A 17,654-nucleotide genomic window follows, 5' to 3' on the forward strand; every position below is an offset into this window, starting at 1 on the left:
CTATCAACTTTAAGGCAATCATGAAATGCCTTGACATAAATAAGAATGTTAGCAGTATCCTATACCTGTATCCTGATTTTGAAGGACCAGGTACAGTGGTTGACCTTCAGTGGACAGCCAGTAAAAGTTAATAGAATGCATTGAATTAATAATAAAACCAAAATGTCAAAGTCATGAAACATAAGGCAAAAAGATTGAAATAATATATCTTGAAGTTCTAATTATATAGAAATAAGTAAAGTTTTTTTGCTATTCAGAAGGGATTTTTAGATCCCTGTTACAACTTGAAATTTCTCCCAAATTGCTACCACTACACTTGAGAAGATAGTCCTTTCCTAACTTTTCCTTATCTGGTTTCACAGAGAATACATAATAGAACTATAATTAGCAACAGCCTCTAGGAGTTCTTTTGATTCAGCACACTGGTAAATGAATATTCCTTCTTTCCTATCAATTTGTATTCCTTCCTAGATCTATAGTTGTTTGCAAATCATTGTATCCCAGGGATGACAAATTGCTTAATAACAGTCAGAAAGGGAGGTGTAAAAGAACACAGACTAGTATCCAAGTTCTCCTGTGATAAAAAATTATGAATTGAAACTGGCAAATAGGAAAAAAAAAGAAGCTGGCAATTAGATACAGTCATGTGAATTTTATACAGTTAAAAAAAACTGACTCTAACATAAATTAACATAAAAAAACCCCTACACATAAATTGTGTCATTGTAGATTAGCTACAAAGTGGATAATATAATCATGGATTATTCAGAGCTGACTGTAAATAGTTTAACCCAACTGGGATATTTGATCCTACCAGAAGGTGGTAAATCACTCACTTCTTAGAGGCTTAGTACTATTTTCAAACCACTGTCAGACCATTTAATACACAGAAGGGAGTAATTTCTTCTTCCTAAGTTTCTTTTGCAGTTTTGTAATTTTTTTTAAGGTTTTATTCATTTATTTGGGGGAGGGGTGGAGGGGCAAGCAGACTCCCCAGGGGCTAGAGAGAGATCATGACCTGGGCCAAAGTCAGGCTTAACTGACTGAATCAGCCAGGCATCTTTCTTTTGTAGGTTTTTTTGTTTTGTTTTAGATTTAATTTATTTATTTGAGAGGGAGGGAGAAGGAGAAGAGAGAGAGCAAGCATGAGCAGGGGGAGGAAGAGGGAGAAGCAGAAGCAGACTCCCTGGTAAACAGGGAGCCCTACATGGAGCTCAGTTGCAGGACCCTGAGATCAGGACCTGAGCTGAAGGCAGACGCTTAACCGACTGAGCCACCCAGGCGCCTCTCTTGCAGTTTTTTTTTTTTGTTTTTGTTTTTAAAATTTGTATTTCTTTACTTGACAGAGAGAGAGCACAAGCAGGGGGAGAAGTAGGGGCAGAGGGAGAAGAAGGCTCCCTGTTGAGCAGGGAACCAGACATGGGGCTCCATCCCAGGACCCCAAGTTCACGACCCCAGCTAACGGCAGACACTTGACCAACTGAACCATCCAGTGCCCTGTCTTTTGCGTTTTAATTGAAGTCTGACCTGTCTATTTTAGTTCATAACCCTGATGTGTCATTTTCCCATTTTTATCAAACAAGACAAAGTATAGCCTATAATTTTAGGACAAAGTGACTATTTTAACTCTCCATTCATAATATGTGAATGGGAGAAGTGAAATCATATTTGAAAACAGGATTTCCACTGAAAATCAAGGAGGTCAAATCATTATGTAAAGAAAGTTAGGAAGTTATATAGTTGCCTTTGAAGAGCCAAAGATACATGAAGATACACTAAAATAGTCTACTTTTTATTTATTTTTTTAAAGATTATTTATTTATTCGAGAGAGAGAGAGAGAGAGAGAGAGAGGCAGAGGGAGAAGCAGGCTCCATGCAGGGAGCCCGACGTGGGACTCAATCCCAGATCTCCAGGATCACGCCCTGGGCTGAAGGCGGCGCTAAACCACTGAACCACCCAGGGATCCCCCTAGTCTACTTTTTAGATAGATTGTTTTATAGCAAGCAGTTTCAATTTAATATGTATTTTACCTATAAATATTCCACTGGGGTTCTTGTATATATTAGGAAGACGTTTTCAATCACACTATATCAACTGACCTGCAATATTTATCTTGTTTCATATTATTGGTCTTACATAACATCCTTGATTAATTTTCAGACCTTGAGGTGCTATATTTTGAATAAGGAATACAGCCCACTAAATTAATAAATTATTACTGTGGAGGCACTCCTGTCTTCTGAATGTATAAGTGCATTGCTTAAATTACTCTCAGGGAATAATTTACACATGAAGAGGCTCTGGTGGTTAAAGAAGCTTTGTGTATTTCTTATCACTGGAAATAGTCCTAGACTAGGTGCTTAAATGAATATCAAAGCAATTGTTTTTTCAAAGCAGTAATGATTTGTACTATTCTAGGGTTCCCAATACACTATCCTAGAATCATGAATTAAATATAATGTTAAAAATGTAACATTTTGAACCAAAAATTTCCATAAGAAACAGGGAGATTGTCTCAACTGAGAAAATATGTTCATGATCTTGAAAAGGCTTAATAAGCTTTCTTTCATTGTGAATTTTTTTCCTAAAAGAGTTGCAATACGGTGAACATAGAAAACACTTCAGATGAAGGAAAATGAAATTAGGGCTTGGCTGTTATTGCAAAAAAAGATACCACCGTCCTTCCCACCTTATTTGAGTATTAACCCATAGGATTGAGGGCAATGAGTCCTGGCTTCTAATCTTGTGCTACGATTTTTCTTGCCCTTGGGATGTTCATGTTATATTTGTATGCTGCTTGCTTATGTGTTACACATATCTCTATTCCAAATTTAGGTAGTAAGGAAGGAAAAAAGGTTTTGGTGAAACTTCTTCCCTGAGTCATAAGCTCTTAAGACAGGAACTCTTTCTTTCTTTCTTTCTTTCTTTCTTTCTTTCTTTCTTTCTTTCTTTCTTTCTTTCTTTCTTTCTTTCTTCTTTCTTTCTTTCTTTCTTTCTTTCTTTCTTTCTTTCTTTCTTTCTTTCTTCTTTCTTTCTTTCTCTTTCTTTCTTTTCATTTATTCATGAGACACACAGAGCGAGAGAGAGGCAGAGACACAGGCAGAAGCAGGCTCCATGCAGGGAGCCTGACTTGGAACTTGATGCTGGGTCTCCAGGATCACACCCTGGGCTGAAGGTGGGACTAAACCGCTGAGCCGCTGAGCCACCTGGGGATCCCCTCTGAGCCACCCAGGGATCCCCTCTATCCTTCTAACTTTCTTACAGTCTAACTCTGTGCCTGGCACATGGAATGAGCAAAATACAGTTTTGGTGAATGAACACATGAATAAAGTACACAGAAAAAGTGCACTATTGGGACTCTTGGATGGCTCAGTGGTTGAGCATCTGCCTTTGGCTCAGGTTGTGATCCTGGGATCGAGTCCCACATGGGGCTTCCTGCATGGAGCCTGCTTCTCCCTTTGCCTGTGTCTCTGCCTCTCTCTCTGTGTCTCTCATGAATAAATAAATAAAATCTTAAAAAAGAAAAAGTATGCTATTATTAAAAAAAAATCCTTAATTATTCTGAGTCTAATGTATATCAGATGTCTGGTTAGTTTCTGTCCCATTATGTTTTTTTTTTAAATTCTTATTTATTTATGATAGTTACACACACACACACACACACACAGAGAGAGAGAGAGAGGCAGAGACACAGGCTGGGGGAGAAGCAGGCTCCATGCACCGGGAGCCCGACGTCGGACTCGATCCCGGGTCTCCAGGATCGCGCCCTGGGCCAAAGGCAGGCGCCAAACCGCTGCGCCACCCAGGGATCCCCCCATTATGTTTTTTTTCCCCCATGCATTTTCTTCCTTTTCTCCCCCAATCCATACAGCAAGATGAGCAAGGATTAATTTTTTATTGATTTGATTATTTGAGCTTATGCATAAAGAATTTATCACAACAAATAAATAGATAAAATCATATTAAGAAGCAACAATTACTCCTTAACACCCTATTACTCTTTAAAGGACCTCTTTATATTGTGCCAGAGACAACCAAACTGGCCTCAACTACCATACTAAACAAAACTATTGTAAATAAAAGTGCTGGAACTGAAATGATGGTTGAAGAGTTATGGTGATGGTGGTGATAACGATCAGGAATTAGGATCTATCCCCGACACCATCCTTTTTTTATTCTTTGTCAAGCATTTTATTTGAAATAATGATGTCAATTGCTTTTTTCTTCTGCTTCTCAAAACTAACCCCACAGTGTTTCATATTTTGCTATATACTACAGTATGAATTTTGGTAAGATAGCTGCTTTTTGGATAAATCGATAGTTTTATCCCTAAACATTTCCACTAAAAAAATTGAGGGGGGGATATTTAGTGCTGAAGAAGCCTCTCTTAAAAATTTATTTGCAAAATATTTTCTATAATTGCACTGTTAAATATTAAAAAAATTTCTCACATCTGTAACCTCACTTAAAGTGCAAAAATCTTCAGATATGCTGGACAAAATTAATCTGCTCTTATTCCTGTTTTGATTGCTTTTAATTAATAGCCAGCTTGTTAGAACAGGTTATAAAGAATACATTCAAAGACTGGCATAAATTCCTCTGCCCAAAAGTTGAATCTGGAGTATTCAGGGTTGTGTTTTCTTTCTTTTTCTCCTCCTCCTGGTCTTTTTTGTTGTAAAGAGGTCACGTAAGGACGTTGGTGGAAGGGCTCCATGCGCCATCTACTGACCAAATCTATATTTTCAGTGTCTTGAGAATGAAATTTCCCCCAACGTTGGGTTTTTAAAGGAGTCTTTGAGAAGGGAGGGGTAATGGGAAAAGACCCTTTCTGACTCTAAGGCTTATGGTGACTCTTGGAATAAATCTTAATCCAACAAACACACAATTCGAAAAAGTATCAGTCCCTCAGCGCAAGGACAAGTTACAGGGAGAATCACAAGAAAGTCTGGCTAGCACTGAAAGAAGTTAGCAAAACTGTAAAGTCAACTCAAACTTACAATCAGATTGGTTTTCACCTGTGTGTTGAGCTACACTGACTGCCCAATGGCTGCTCCTTACAGGAAACGGCTTTACACTAATGGCACATCCAGACAACCATCAGTTCCCTATTTTATTATTCTGAAGGATTTCTAATTATTTCATCAAAAATTGAATAATGCGTAGTAAGGAGGTCCACCCTTCACGTGGATCCTAACCCACAGTTTGTCTAGGTCTATGTAATCTACGTCCCAATACACACACACCTACACGTGTATACAGACATGCGAGACGATATGCATCTATGGAGATGTGGGTCAATAGAGAAATCCATGCCCTTGGATTTGGATTAAAATGTTTCTCCCCTCGGTGGTTCTATGCTACTAAATCCAATAAAAGGGTAGGAGGAATTGGGGTCCTCAAGCTAAGGTTTTCCAGGTTGTAACTGGGGTCAGAGTATCCGTTTTAGCAGTTCAAACCCCTCGAGTTGGAGGGTTGGATTGGAAGTTAACGTTGGCCCAGAGTGCTGTGATCTGATTCAGGTTCTCTTTCGGTGAGCAGCTGGGAGAACTGAAAACTAGCAGCCAGGACTCTGGATGCCCCAGGTAACCTCCTTCCCTCCATACCGCTCTCTCTAATCCCAGAGCTGAGACATCTTGCTTTCGTGGTTTTGAGAAAGAAAAGAAGAAGAAAGCCAGAAAGTTGAGCCAGAAAGGGGAAAAGAGGCAAATAAAGGAGGAGGCAGGGAGAAGAGATGAAACCAAAGGAAAGATTCAGGAAGAAATTGGGAGCCGAGGGAAAAAGAAGAAAGAAAACAGACAAAGACGGCGCAAAAGGAAGAGGGCTAGGAAGATGCAAGGATCTTTCTCTAACGAACCGGAGTCACACCCATCTTTCACTTTCAAATCAATCGTCTAGATCTTATCCGTTTCCTTTGTGAAGGTTGTCCGCGTTGCTAAAGGAAGCTAGTCAGTACTCCTCCCCTGCCCCACGCGTGGCTGCGCGGCTGCCTCCGCGGCCACCGAGACCCAGTACGCCCCGAGTGGGGAGGCTTGCGGGAGCGCGACTCTGGGAACACCCTTGCGGCTGGTTGTCACCCGGGAGCCTAACCGGATTAATACCCAGAGCTGGATTACGCCGGCTGTCACCAATACGCCTAAAGATTATAATCCAATTTATGCACATTACAGCCAGTATTAACTTTATCTGCTATTTTAAGACTCCCAGTTGCCTCGCGTGTCCTTCGAGGACAATGCTCCGCGCTCTGGTGCAACCCGGCGGGGCTGTCAGGAGGGGACTCCCCCCGAAGCAAACTCCTCCAAGCCTCATCCCCGCCGGTCTGCTCCCGGTACTCCCAGGTGTCTCACCTTCACCTGGGCGCCGCTGTGTGATGCCTCCCAGCCGGGGATTACCAAAGCGGGAGGAGTTCCCTTGGAAGGAAATGGCATTTGTGTTCATTTCATTTTTGAATTTTCCGTGGCGGCGGCAGAAGGGCGGGGAGTGGGGCCAGTGGGCGGGTGCCTGCGAGGGGATGGGGAAGGGGGCCGCGGGGTTGGTGCCGGTTAGAACAGTCTCAGCGTCTGCTTTTTGATGTCTGTTTGTAGAGTGGCATTGCTCTCGCTCTGTCCTTAAATAAGTTTGTTTGGGCGTGAGTTCTTGCCTTTTCAGCACAAAACCACAAAAAAGACGGGGTGGAAAGTAAAAGAAAACCCCCTCCCTCCCACCCCCCCCCCCCCCCGCCCGTGCGTGCTAACGCCGAAGACTTGATTTAACACCCCTTCTCTGGCTGCTGGGGGCTCTAGGCAGTGGCTACATTCCAGCAGTTTTAATCCGTTTTTTATTGTAGGGCGAGAGGAGTTTACACAGGGGCTGGGATGGCTCCGCAGCTGGCCGCTCTCCCCATCCAGCGCGCCCTCCCCGCCCTCCGCTCCACCTCCCCCCTCCCCCTCCCCCCCCCCCCCCCCCCCGCACCCTGCCCAGTAGGAACCTGTTACTTTAAGCAGGGCGTTCCAGTGTGGCGGTGCGGGCCGCCGGGGTTTCGGGAGGCGGCCCGTGATTGGCTCCTTCGAGCTCCCCCTGGCTCGCTCGCTCGGCCTCCCCGCGCGCTCCGCCCCGCCCGCGCGCCCTCCCTCCGCCCCGTAAGCCTCGGAGCCCCGGTGTCAGGCGCCACGGCGCATGCTCCGGAATCTCATCCTCCGGCCCTGGAGCTGCTGCTGCTGCTGCTGCTGCTGCCGCCGCTTTTGCTTTTGGGGCTGAGTTTAATAAGCGAGCGAGCGAGCGAGCGAGCAAGCGAACGCGGGGGGAAAAAGGCAGAGAATGTCCGCCATCTACCCTCCGCTCCTGGGCGCGCTCTCATTCATAGCAGCCTCTTCATGAATTACAGCTGAGGGGGGCGGGGGAGGGGGGTACCACACAACACCCCAGCAAACCTCCGGGCCCCCAGGCATGGCTAGCTCGGTAAGTACCTGCAAAAATAATAATAAAAGGCCACCCCCCCTCCCCGCCTTTCCTCCCTCGCCCTGCGCCGCCGCCGCCGCCGCCGCCGCCGCAGCCCAGACAGCGCCAGCGCTCCGCGGTTCCAATTAGAGAAAGGTTGGTACGGCTTGCAGGGAGCTGCTGCCTCTCCCTCAGCCTCCGCTCCCCTCCCTCCCCCCCCCTCCCTCCCTCCCTCCCTCCCTCCCTCCGCCCCCCCCGGGCGCGCGCACACACACACACTCACACTCACACACTCGCCCCTCCGCCCCCCCCCCCGCGCCTCCCTCTCTCCTCGCCTCTCTTTGCAATCGCAAGAAGCGCACTCTCGCTCACACGCGCGCACTCACACACACACACACACACACACACACACTCACACGGTGGAAGGAGGCGAATAATAACTCAGCCATATTTCAGCCTCCGCCGCCGCCGGGAGCGGCGGGCACGGTCCGGGGACGCGGCGAGCAGCCTCGGCGGCCGCTACGATGGTGCGTTCTCCGCGGCGCGCGCGTGCGAGCCGGAGTGTGCGGGCTGACAGCGGCGGGGCGGCTCGCAACTTTGCCCCCGCGCCGGGCTGTGCGCAGTCGAGCCTCGGCGGCTGTCCGCCCGCCGCCCCTGCTTCTCCGGATTCAATTCTTTTTTTGGGGGGGAGGTGGGAGCTACTTTGGGGCCACTTTGGCTCTTGGAAGTGTGTTTCGGGGGCTCCGTAGGCTGGCCTCGCCGATCGCGTGGGGCTTTTCGCCGGGGGGTGCGGGGTGCCCTAAGTTACGGATGCCTCGGCGTGTTTTCTTGCGGGCGCGCGCGCGCGCGCGTGTGTGTGTGTGTGTGTGTGTGTGTGACGACGTCTCATTTTTGTTGTGCACGGACCCGGTGCTAGGAGCACGGGAGTTTGTGCCCATCAGCAGAGGCTGCCTGTAGTTTCCATTCCGCCTGGCACAGCGCTCCACACGCACGCACACACACACGTACACAAAGACTTCCTCGGCGTGTGCTGTCGCCGCGGTACTCTCAGGGAGGGGGCTCCCCAGAACCCCGCGCTCAGGGTCCGCGCCACCTCCCTTCCCACGCCGGGAAACCGCCCCGGCATCGCCTCCTAATTGTCTTCTAATTTGTTTCCGATGCATTTGTGGTCGTGCTCGGAGGGGCTGAGCGTGCTCTCCGTCTCCCCCCCTCCCCGAGCCCCGGACCCCCTTCCCGATCGGGGGCAACATTCCGTTACAATCCCTGCGGTTGTGGCTGCGGGGCCCCGGGCGCCCGGCGGGCCGGGTGGGGTGTATTTGGGGGCGTGCGGTGTGCGCGCCCACGCGCGTGAAACGTGGATGCAGAGGGCACCGCCGTTTCCTTTTATGTGCGTTTCAAGAAGGAGGAAAAAAAAAAATGTCAGGCGCAATGTTCAGTGTCGAACGGTCGCCTTCCTGTTGTTCACGGCTGTCTCTCCTCCCCCTTGCCCGCAGTGTGCCGTGCAGGTGAAGCTGGAGCTGGGGCACCGCGCCCAGGTGAGGAAAAAACCCACCGTGGAGGGCTTCACCCACGACTGGATGGTGTTCGTGCGCGGCCCGGAGCACAGTAACATACAGCACTTTGTGGAGAAAGTCGTCTTCCACTTGCACGAAAGCTTTCCTAGGCCAAAAAGAGGTAGGGCTCGAATACAAAAGGAGCTTGATTAAAAAAAAAAAAAAATGTCTTTGCTCGCGGAGGAAACAATCGCTTGGCCCGGGCGGCCCGCCTGCCCCTCTCCCCGCCGCCACCCCCCCCCCCCCGCGCTCCCCGGCGTCGCCTCGGGACCGGGGTGCGCGGCGCCGCGCTGGCCAGGTCCGGGCTCCCGCCCGCGCGCGCGCCACTTCGGCTTCGGGAAAGTCACCGCAGAGAAAGGACCGTCAGGTGTCGAGTGTGTTTATTCATCCCGGGCCTGCCCTCACCGGTCCTCTGGGGTTAGCCGCGGGTTCTGCGGGGAAGGTGCAATTAGTTGTTGGGTTTGGAGGTGTCGGATGAGGGGGTGGGGGTGGGGTGGGGCTGGAGGGAATAAACAGCTCGCGCCCCCCCTCTTTTTTTCTCCCTCCCCCCCCGGAGAAATTGAGATTTACCTGTGTTATTAGCAAGGAATGCGTGGGATGTAGTTATTGTTCCGTCTCGAGAAGTCGCCTCTCTTGAGGGTCTTCTCTGCCTTCCTTCCTGTGTATCAGGCACTGGGGTGCCAGTTGTCACAGATTTTCCTTTTTTGTGGGTTACCCACCCCCACCCGGCACCGTCAGCATTTTATGTTTGGTCTGGGGGCTTCCTCCTCCCTAGTCCCCGGTGGCACTTGATGGCTCCTTCGATTTTTTTTTTTTTTTTTTTTTTTTTTTTTTGAGCGGCGGTCCGAAGTCTGCCCGCTGTGATCTGCGGGGGAAGAGGGTCTCAGCAAAGGTCGAAGCTAAGTTTCAGGGGGAACGCTGTGGTCCTGCCTCCTGCTTCAGCCCTTCCCCACCTTGGTGTTTTTTTTTTTTTTTTTGCCTTGGTCTCTAGTTTGCATGATCCACAGCTTGGCCCATCAGGTCCCAAACAGTTTCCATCAAGGGCAGGACAGTTTTAAAAAAAAAAAAAAGAAAAAGAAAAAAAGAAAAACGGGATGTTACTTTAGACGAAATTTAAAAAGGGTTTGAGAAATTCCATTTCTATTCCCTTCAGCCTCCGGAAAGCTACTGTCTGGTTGTTTTAGTTGGATTAGTGGAGGTAACAGTACAAATACAATAAGGTGCTTTGTTTGTGAGCAGGTTTATTTATCTAACTCGACACAATGGTTAGTAGTTATCTTCCATTTGATCCGTAATCTTTATTGGCATCTAGAACTCCTGCAGTTTCTTAGAGTAACATCATAATAAATCCATTCTGCTTAGAGCTACTGGAAATTATTGAACATTGAGGAGCTGAATAAAGAAAGGAGAAATGCTGTGTGCCTTCGAGGTGGCAGAGGTTTGTGTTGATGCTTATTTTTGTTTCCAGAGCCCGTGTAATGGGTTGTAGGATTGTATGTTTTGCCTTCAGTGGTTTGTTTTATAGCTCCTCTTGAAAACTTGAACAGTTGAATTTGATGGATAATAAATGAATCCAGCCTCTTAATAGAGGGGTAGGAATATGCGTGGTCTATAGGAAATAACGTTTAGATTTTGTTAGCATTTTAAATCAAAATATAGCCAGAGATCTTTGACTTCATATTTCCTCAACACTGTAATTAGGATGAGGATTGTCAAGTTTCTGTCACTGTGTGAGGTTGGGTGTGAGGCTTCCCGCTCTCCCTTTCCATGTATCTATAGAGCCACTGCAGAGGAGTTTAAACAAAAGAAACCACCTTCTAAGATCCTTGGTATCCACTGTTAGGACTACTTGGTTGCTGCTCACTTCGAGATAAAATACATTGAGCAAAAAAAAAGCAATATTTATTGTATTAGGAAAACTAAGTCAGTTGGCAGAAGATGTAGCTCTGAAGGTAACTTTGTTTAGGCGCCTTAACAATCAAGCAATTGGCATGATGAAATTAAAGATGACGAACCTCCCTAGATTTCACCACTGTTTCTCTGCTTCGGTGTGTATGTGGCGATGTTCCCCTGTATTTTCCCTACTTAATGATTTTCTGTCCAGCCGGAGAGAACGTGAGGGTGCTGCCCTGCAAAGCCCACACCTGGGAGTTGTTGCTAGGCGTGGTAGCCTGCTTGATAACACTGATGTCTTAGGCGTCTCTAGTGAGAGATGCCTGCTTGCCGGCTGGGCTCCTCAATTTTTTATTTTCAACTGTGGAGTTTCTTTATGTAGTCTATAAGCCATTGTTTTAAAATGTTTATTTTTGGATTTTTATTTGTATGTGTGCTTCCCATGATGTGACAAGTCCTGGGAAAAATGCCAGCTTACATAGCCCAGGAGAGACCTTGTCATACTGTAATTACACATGATTCAGATTGCAAGAGAAGGTTTCTCTGTTCGTTGGGAATAGTAAGTTGTAAATTCACGTAACACCAAACATGCCACTTAGTCCTGGGACTTATTTTTTGGCTTATAACATCTTTCAAAATGATAAGAATAAATACAAATAAGGATGCCAGGCATTGCAAAGTCTACTTGTGTACCTGTTAAGGTGCTACATTTGCCATTTTAGATCCGAAGTGGGAAATTAGAAATGGGAGAAGCTGCAAGAATGGCTTTGTGAAAAGTCTGAGTTACAAGATATTTAAAAGGAATCCACATACTCCAAACTGTAAATGGCTTCACTGATAATGACAGGTTACATCACTTTCACTATATACAGTAGTGATGTACTGTGATAAACAGAAGTGGACCTTCACACTGAGGATGAACTGCTCAGCCAGGAAGATGGATGCATCCTTAGTTTTGTAAATCTTTGGTTTGGAAAAGCACACTGATTTTCAGGCTGATTTCCTTTATTTCACAGTAATATTATGAGAACTTGTAGAGGAAGAAATTACAGTATTTTCAACTTGTTGCCTAATGAGAATTATGTGTACCACTTCAGTATTGAGCTAATTGGACTTGAATTAATGAAGGTTTACTTTGTCCCAAAGATGGGTTGGAGACTTTGAATTTAAAATTACTAGCACAGAGCCCTAGAAGAGAGATTTTGATGAAATAGTGAAGCCTGGAATATCCATTAGCCGTTACAGAACAGGCAGGTCAGAGTATAATGCATTTTAAAACTATCTACTTGCAAAAAAAGACCATATCTTATTTATTAGTACCAAAGATTTATAATAGTCTGATATGACTGAAATGAATGGTCACATTCAAAACATTTCATTTAAAATATTAATGTTTTCATTTTCGGTATGATGTGACTTTGAGTGAACTTTCTTTCCAATTACAGCCATTCTTAACTATTGCAGTCTGTTCCATTGACATTTATGATATGAAATCTGTTGCTTATTATTTTATGTAAGCTAATTTGGCCACTGGTATGATTTGATAGCTTTTTATTTGTAGCCCTCGTCTTTTGTGTGGGCAGATAAAGCACAATAAATCCACACTTAGAACTTTCCTTTAATTTAAATGGTTGAGCCCAGTGTTACTGTGTAGTTCTGATTGTGTTAAATAGTCTTCTGCAATAATTTGGATAACTTTTTTATCAGAGTACCTAAAATTCGAGACCAAGGTAGTTGAAGAACCTACGTGCACCTGGTGTGTTTTCTCTTCTGAGGTATTTAAAAGGCTTCAGGAAAAAATAAAGATGAATGGCTAATGTGATACATTCAGTGAGTGTTAGAAGATTTGTGTAGAGTTCTGTATGGAATTAAGATGACCATTGAGAGCAGTTCTAGTACTTGGCATTTTGAAGCAACATAAAACATAATTTTCCAAGACACTTAAAAGCTGAATTATTGAAGGAAATCTTATATGCTGTTAGTGGGAATGTAAATTGGGCATGGACATTTTGGAGGGCATTTGGCAACCTCTATTTAGATTTAAAGCGTTTATACCCTTTGACCCAGCAATTCCAGGGATTTTCCAACAGATACAGCTTCACAGCTACACAAAGTTATAGCGTGTATCTTGTGACTTTTTAAACAGCAAAAATTTGGCTACAGTTAAATGATGGTGATCTATTAAAAGGAGATAAATCTGTTTGTAGATGCAGGAACATCTTCAAGAGATATGAAATGAAATAATTCAAGTTGCTATTTCATAACTCAGTGTGATCCCATTTAAAAAATGTGCTTATACAAATAAAAAGTGTATGTGTATAAATAAATGAATTTTGGATGAGTGGGAACCCAGCTATTAGTAGTTTTCTCTGGTGGGTGTTCACGGTGTTGGCAATGATGAGAGTTTTTTGTAGTGTTTGATTTTTTTTTTAAGTTCTATACATTTAAAACATTCCAGTGAGCCCTCGTTACTTTTTAAGACTATAAGACAAAGAGTGAATACCCAATATAGAGCATCTTGGGTGGATATTGTTGCTCAGTGGAGAGGAGTTAGGGTTAGGAACTATAGACTTGTATTCAAATGCTGGCTTAAGAAGTCCTTGTGTGATTTTGAGCAAGTCCTTTTTTGTGTCTGTTTTCTCACTTGTGTTCTCATCTGTGTTCCTGGAATGATGAAAGAATAGAACCATTACCTCATAAATTGAGGATTAAATATGAATCAGCTGTTCTCAAATTTATTGGTCTTAAGACCACTTTATGCTTTTAAAAATTGACTCCAAAGAGCTTTTCCTCTGTAAGTTATACCTATTTAATATGTATGATATTAGAAATTAAACCTGAGACCTTTAAAAAGTTATGTATTAATTTGTTTAAAGATAACAGTCATTAACCCATTAAAGATTAGCATATAAGCAATATTCTAATGAAAAATGAGCATTTTCAAAAAAAAAGTGAGAAGTGTGATATTATTTTACTTTTTGTGTGTACAAATCTTTTTGATGTTTTGAAATAACTGGATGAGCTTATGTGCTTCTGCATTCATTCTGTTCTGTTATCACACATCATGTAGCCTCTGGAAAACTCCACAGTGTTCTCATGAGAGAATGAGTGAAGGAGGGAAATAATATCTTTTTTTTTTTAAGATTTTATTTATTTATTCATGAGAGACAGAGAAAGAGAGAGAGAGAGAGAGAGAGAGAGAGAGAGAATGGCAGAGACACAGGCAGAGGGAGAAGCAGGCTCCATGCAGGGAGCCCGACATGGGACTCCATCCCCCGTCTCCAGGATCAGGCCCTGGACCGAAGGCGGCGCTAAACCACTGAGTCCCCCGGGCTACCCTTGGAAATAATATCTTACAGTCATTGTAAAAATAAGCAATGTCTGGAAAAGGTTTTTTGGTATCCTGAGGTCCCCAGAATACACTCAGAGAACCTCTGATATAAAATAGTTGACATAGAACCTGGCCCAGATCAACTGCCCTATGAATATGTGGAAGCTGATTTTTTAAAGCCATTATTTGCTAGTAAAAATATTTAATGGAAAGGGGAAAGATAAGTCTTCCAGTGTATTTGCATGGTTAAATTCCATTATAACAATTATCTAACAATGTTTTTTCCCTTCAAAGGAAAAAATCCAAACTTGGGTTATAGTGGATATATTTTATAGTTAATATTACTGTCCAGTTTATGGCATATTATTTGTAGAAGCAGAAGCCTTTTACATCCATTATTTTAGGTGACCCTCTGTAGAACTACCTTTGTGAGGTAGACAGGGGAGGGGTATCAATTGGTTTAGCTTAAAGACTTTTCTTCTTTATTGGTTCTCTCAAGTTTCCTTCCAGTGGTCTTCCATGGGCCAACCTTAGCACATTAGTGTTTTTTTGGACAACTATTACAGATGACCCCTATTAACACAGCTTTTACAGTTCTAAGATGTGGATTTTTTTTTTTTAAACTCTCTTGTGACTTATGTCTTCAAAAAATAACTCAGAAAGCTTAGATACTTCAGAGGGGAAGAGATGCAAAACACAATTGCCGCAGTTACATACTTAAGCAAGGACTTGGTGTATTACTGAACTTTAGACTTTAGTGTTTATTGAGCAGATTTGAGAATAATTTTGATCTCTGATCTCAGGGTTTCTCACTGTCCTAATAGAAGTAATACAGAATTCTTTTTTTTTTTTTTAAAGATTTTATTTATTTATTCATGATAGACGTAGAGAGAGAGAGAGAGAGGCAGAGACACAGGCAGAGGGAGAAGCAGGCTCCATGCCGGGAGCCCGACGCGGGACTCGATCCCGGGACTCCAGGATCACGCCCCAAAGGCAGGCGCCAAACCACTGAGCCACCCAGAGGTCCCCATAATACAGGTTCCCTTGGCCTTTATACCTGTTTGATTTTTATGTTTTATTCCTCAAAATAAGAAGCTACCCTGTAGAAACAGAAAATCTCTTGTTTTAGTGATACATATTAATGTATGTATGTATGTAATATTCTTTTGCAACATTTTGTTTTGTGTGAGTGGCCAGAGTCTCTATAGCTCATCTTCTTCCTCATAACCTACTATATTTTCATGCTTTAATCTTTTATTCTTTTAATATTTTGTGGTTCTCTTTATTCTTGTGTGTAGTGCTGTATTCATTTTTGAGAATATAATTTGAAAAGAGTCCATTGATATTACAGGTAATTCATTAGTTTTTTTAAACTTATAGATATAGAACTTGTACAGTGTTCAAGTACAGAACTTGCACAGTTGTACAATACAGCTTTTATAAGAAACCCATATTTTTTTGCATGCAATTGAAACGGTGTTATTTTTTAATTTATAGGTGTGTGTTTATTGTAAAAACAAAACAAAACAAAAAAACAACATAAAAAACCCCACACAAACCATAGAAATATAAAGAAAAAAGTTACCTGAAAATTCTTCACAGAGAACCATAATTAATATTTTAGTAGATATCTGTACTTATGTGTATTATAGAAACACACACATTAACTATAAATTAGCTTGAATTTATCACCTGTTGAGGTGATTTTTGGAGCTCCTGTGTGGCTAGAACACTGCTAAGAGCTGGGGATACAGCATAAATAAACATTTCTACCCTCCTGATAGGTGATGAAATATCTTTTTAGAGCTGGATTTTATGATATTACATTGAATATACATGTACTATAACTTCGTGTGGACATTTAGATTGTTCTTAGGCTTAATTTGTTATAGTTAATGCTTTGATGAACATCTTAGACATTCATTTTTATGTTTTTTCCTATAATTTCTTCATGGTAAATTTCCCAGAAGGAATATAGTTGAGACAAGGTGTATAGATTTTATCTATCTATTTATTTATTTTTGGTGTATAGATTTTAAATTTAGATACATATCACCAAGGTTTCCTCCAAAAAGACTGTACCAGTTTATACTTCCCCAGGGCTTGGGAGAGGTCCCTTTTCCCCACATGGTTGCCAGTACTGGGAATTACAAGTTTTTTTTTTTTTTTTTTTTTGTAAATCTGTCAGTTTGCTGGATGAAGCAAAACTTCACTTTAATTTGCATTTATTTGATTAACAATGCTGAATATATTTTAGGTATGTATATATTTACAGTTTATTGCTTATGATATGCCTGTTTTGTGTCCTTATTGTATTTTAAAAAAAGGACCCAAAACAAAACAGGGAAACACAAAGGAAAGAATGACATAACAAACATTTATATCCTCACTACCAGGGTTGAATAAATGTTTGCATTTTATCATATTTGATTCTTTGTTTTGATTTTAGAGAATTAGGTATTACAGATGCAGCTAGAGCTTTTAGATGTTTCACAACCTTCTTCAGCCCTTCTTCCATTCTGTTTATGTACGTTTGCACGTTTATATTGCTGCAAGTAATAGTATATCATGCTTTAAAATCTCCATGAAGAGTATCATACTGTTTTTTTTAAATTGAGATATAATTTGCATATCATAAAATTTACCCTTTTAAAGTGTAACATTCAGTGGCTTTTTAAGATATTCACATGGTTGTGTGCTAATTGCCACAATTTAATTCCAGAACATTTTCATGAGTGAATAATTTTGTATCTTGCTATTTTCCCCCTCTCTGTGTGTTTGAACTTTTCCACACTCATTTTATCTGTAGAGAGTCAGTTTACTTCCTTTAATTTCTTCTGTTCAGTATTTGATGGTAGTAGGAAGACGTTCCGTGCTTACTTTTCTGTTCCCCTATTAAGGAATAGATAGGTCATTTTCTGTTCTGTGCATTGAACATCTTTGAATGTGTTACCTTGTACAGATGAACAGGATTTTGGATATAGGCCTGGAATTTGAGTTGTATGTGCGTTTTCATTTGTATTAGACATTGTCAGATGGCTCTACAAAGAAGTTGTGACAGTGGGAACCCCGGGTGGCGCAGCGGTTTAGCGCCTGCCTTTGGCCCCGGGGCGTGATCCTGGAGACCCGGGATCGAATCCCACGTCGGGCTCCCGGTGCATGGAGTCTGCTTCTCCCTCTGCCCTTGTCTCTGCCTCTCTCTCTGTGTGACTATCATAAATAAATAAAAAAAAATTAAAAAAAAAAGTTGTGACAGTTTATATCCTGTTAGGGAATGAGTACCATTTTCTGTAGAGTTTTGCCAATGTTATTTTTCAGATTTCTTATTTTTATATTTAGTTGAAATACGGTATCTTTTGTTTTCATTTGCATTTCTCTGGTTTCTAGTGGGGTTAAGCATTTTCTATGTGTTTATTGACCCGTTGGATTTCTTTTTCATTGACTTTTAAAAATATCCTTTGTC

The 17,654-nt window shown here is 42.9% G+C and overlaps 1 protein-coding gene across 1 annotated transcript in view; it reads left to right on the top strand.

The window, feature by feature from the left end:
• Positions 1–7,149: 7,149 nt before the first annotated feature.
• The window catches only part of MLLT3 (MLLT3 super elongation complex subunit), a 279,749-nt gene continuing 269,244 nt past the window's right edge, over positions 7,150–17,654 (top strand). Inside the window, exons 1-2 of the mRNA XM_055302686.1 lie at positions 7,150–7,435; positions 8,908–9,088. Coding sequence (XP_055158661.1) covers positions 7,424–7,435; positions 8,908–9,088 — 193 coding nt within the window. The 5' untranslated portion in view covers positions 7,150–7,423. The remainder of the gene's footprint in view (positions 7,436–8,907; positions 9,089–17,654) is intronic.

The sequence above is a fragment of the Nyctereutes procyonoides genome, unplaced genomic scaffold (assembly GCF_905146905.1).
Source record: "Nyctereutes procyonoides isolate TBG_1078 unplaced genomic scaffold, NYPRO_anot_genome, whole genome shotgun sequence".
Classification (NCBI taxonomy): Eukaryota; Metazoa; Chordata; class Mammalia; order Carnivora; family Canidae; genus Nyctereutes; species Nyctereutes procyonoides.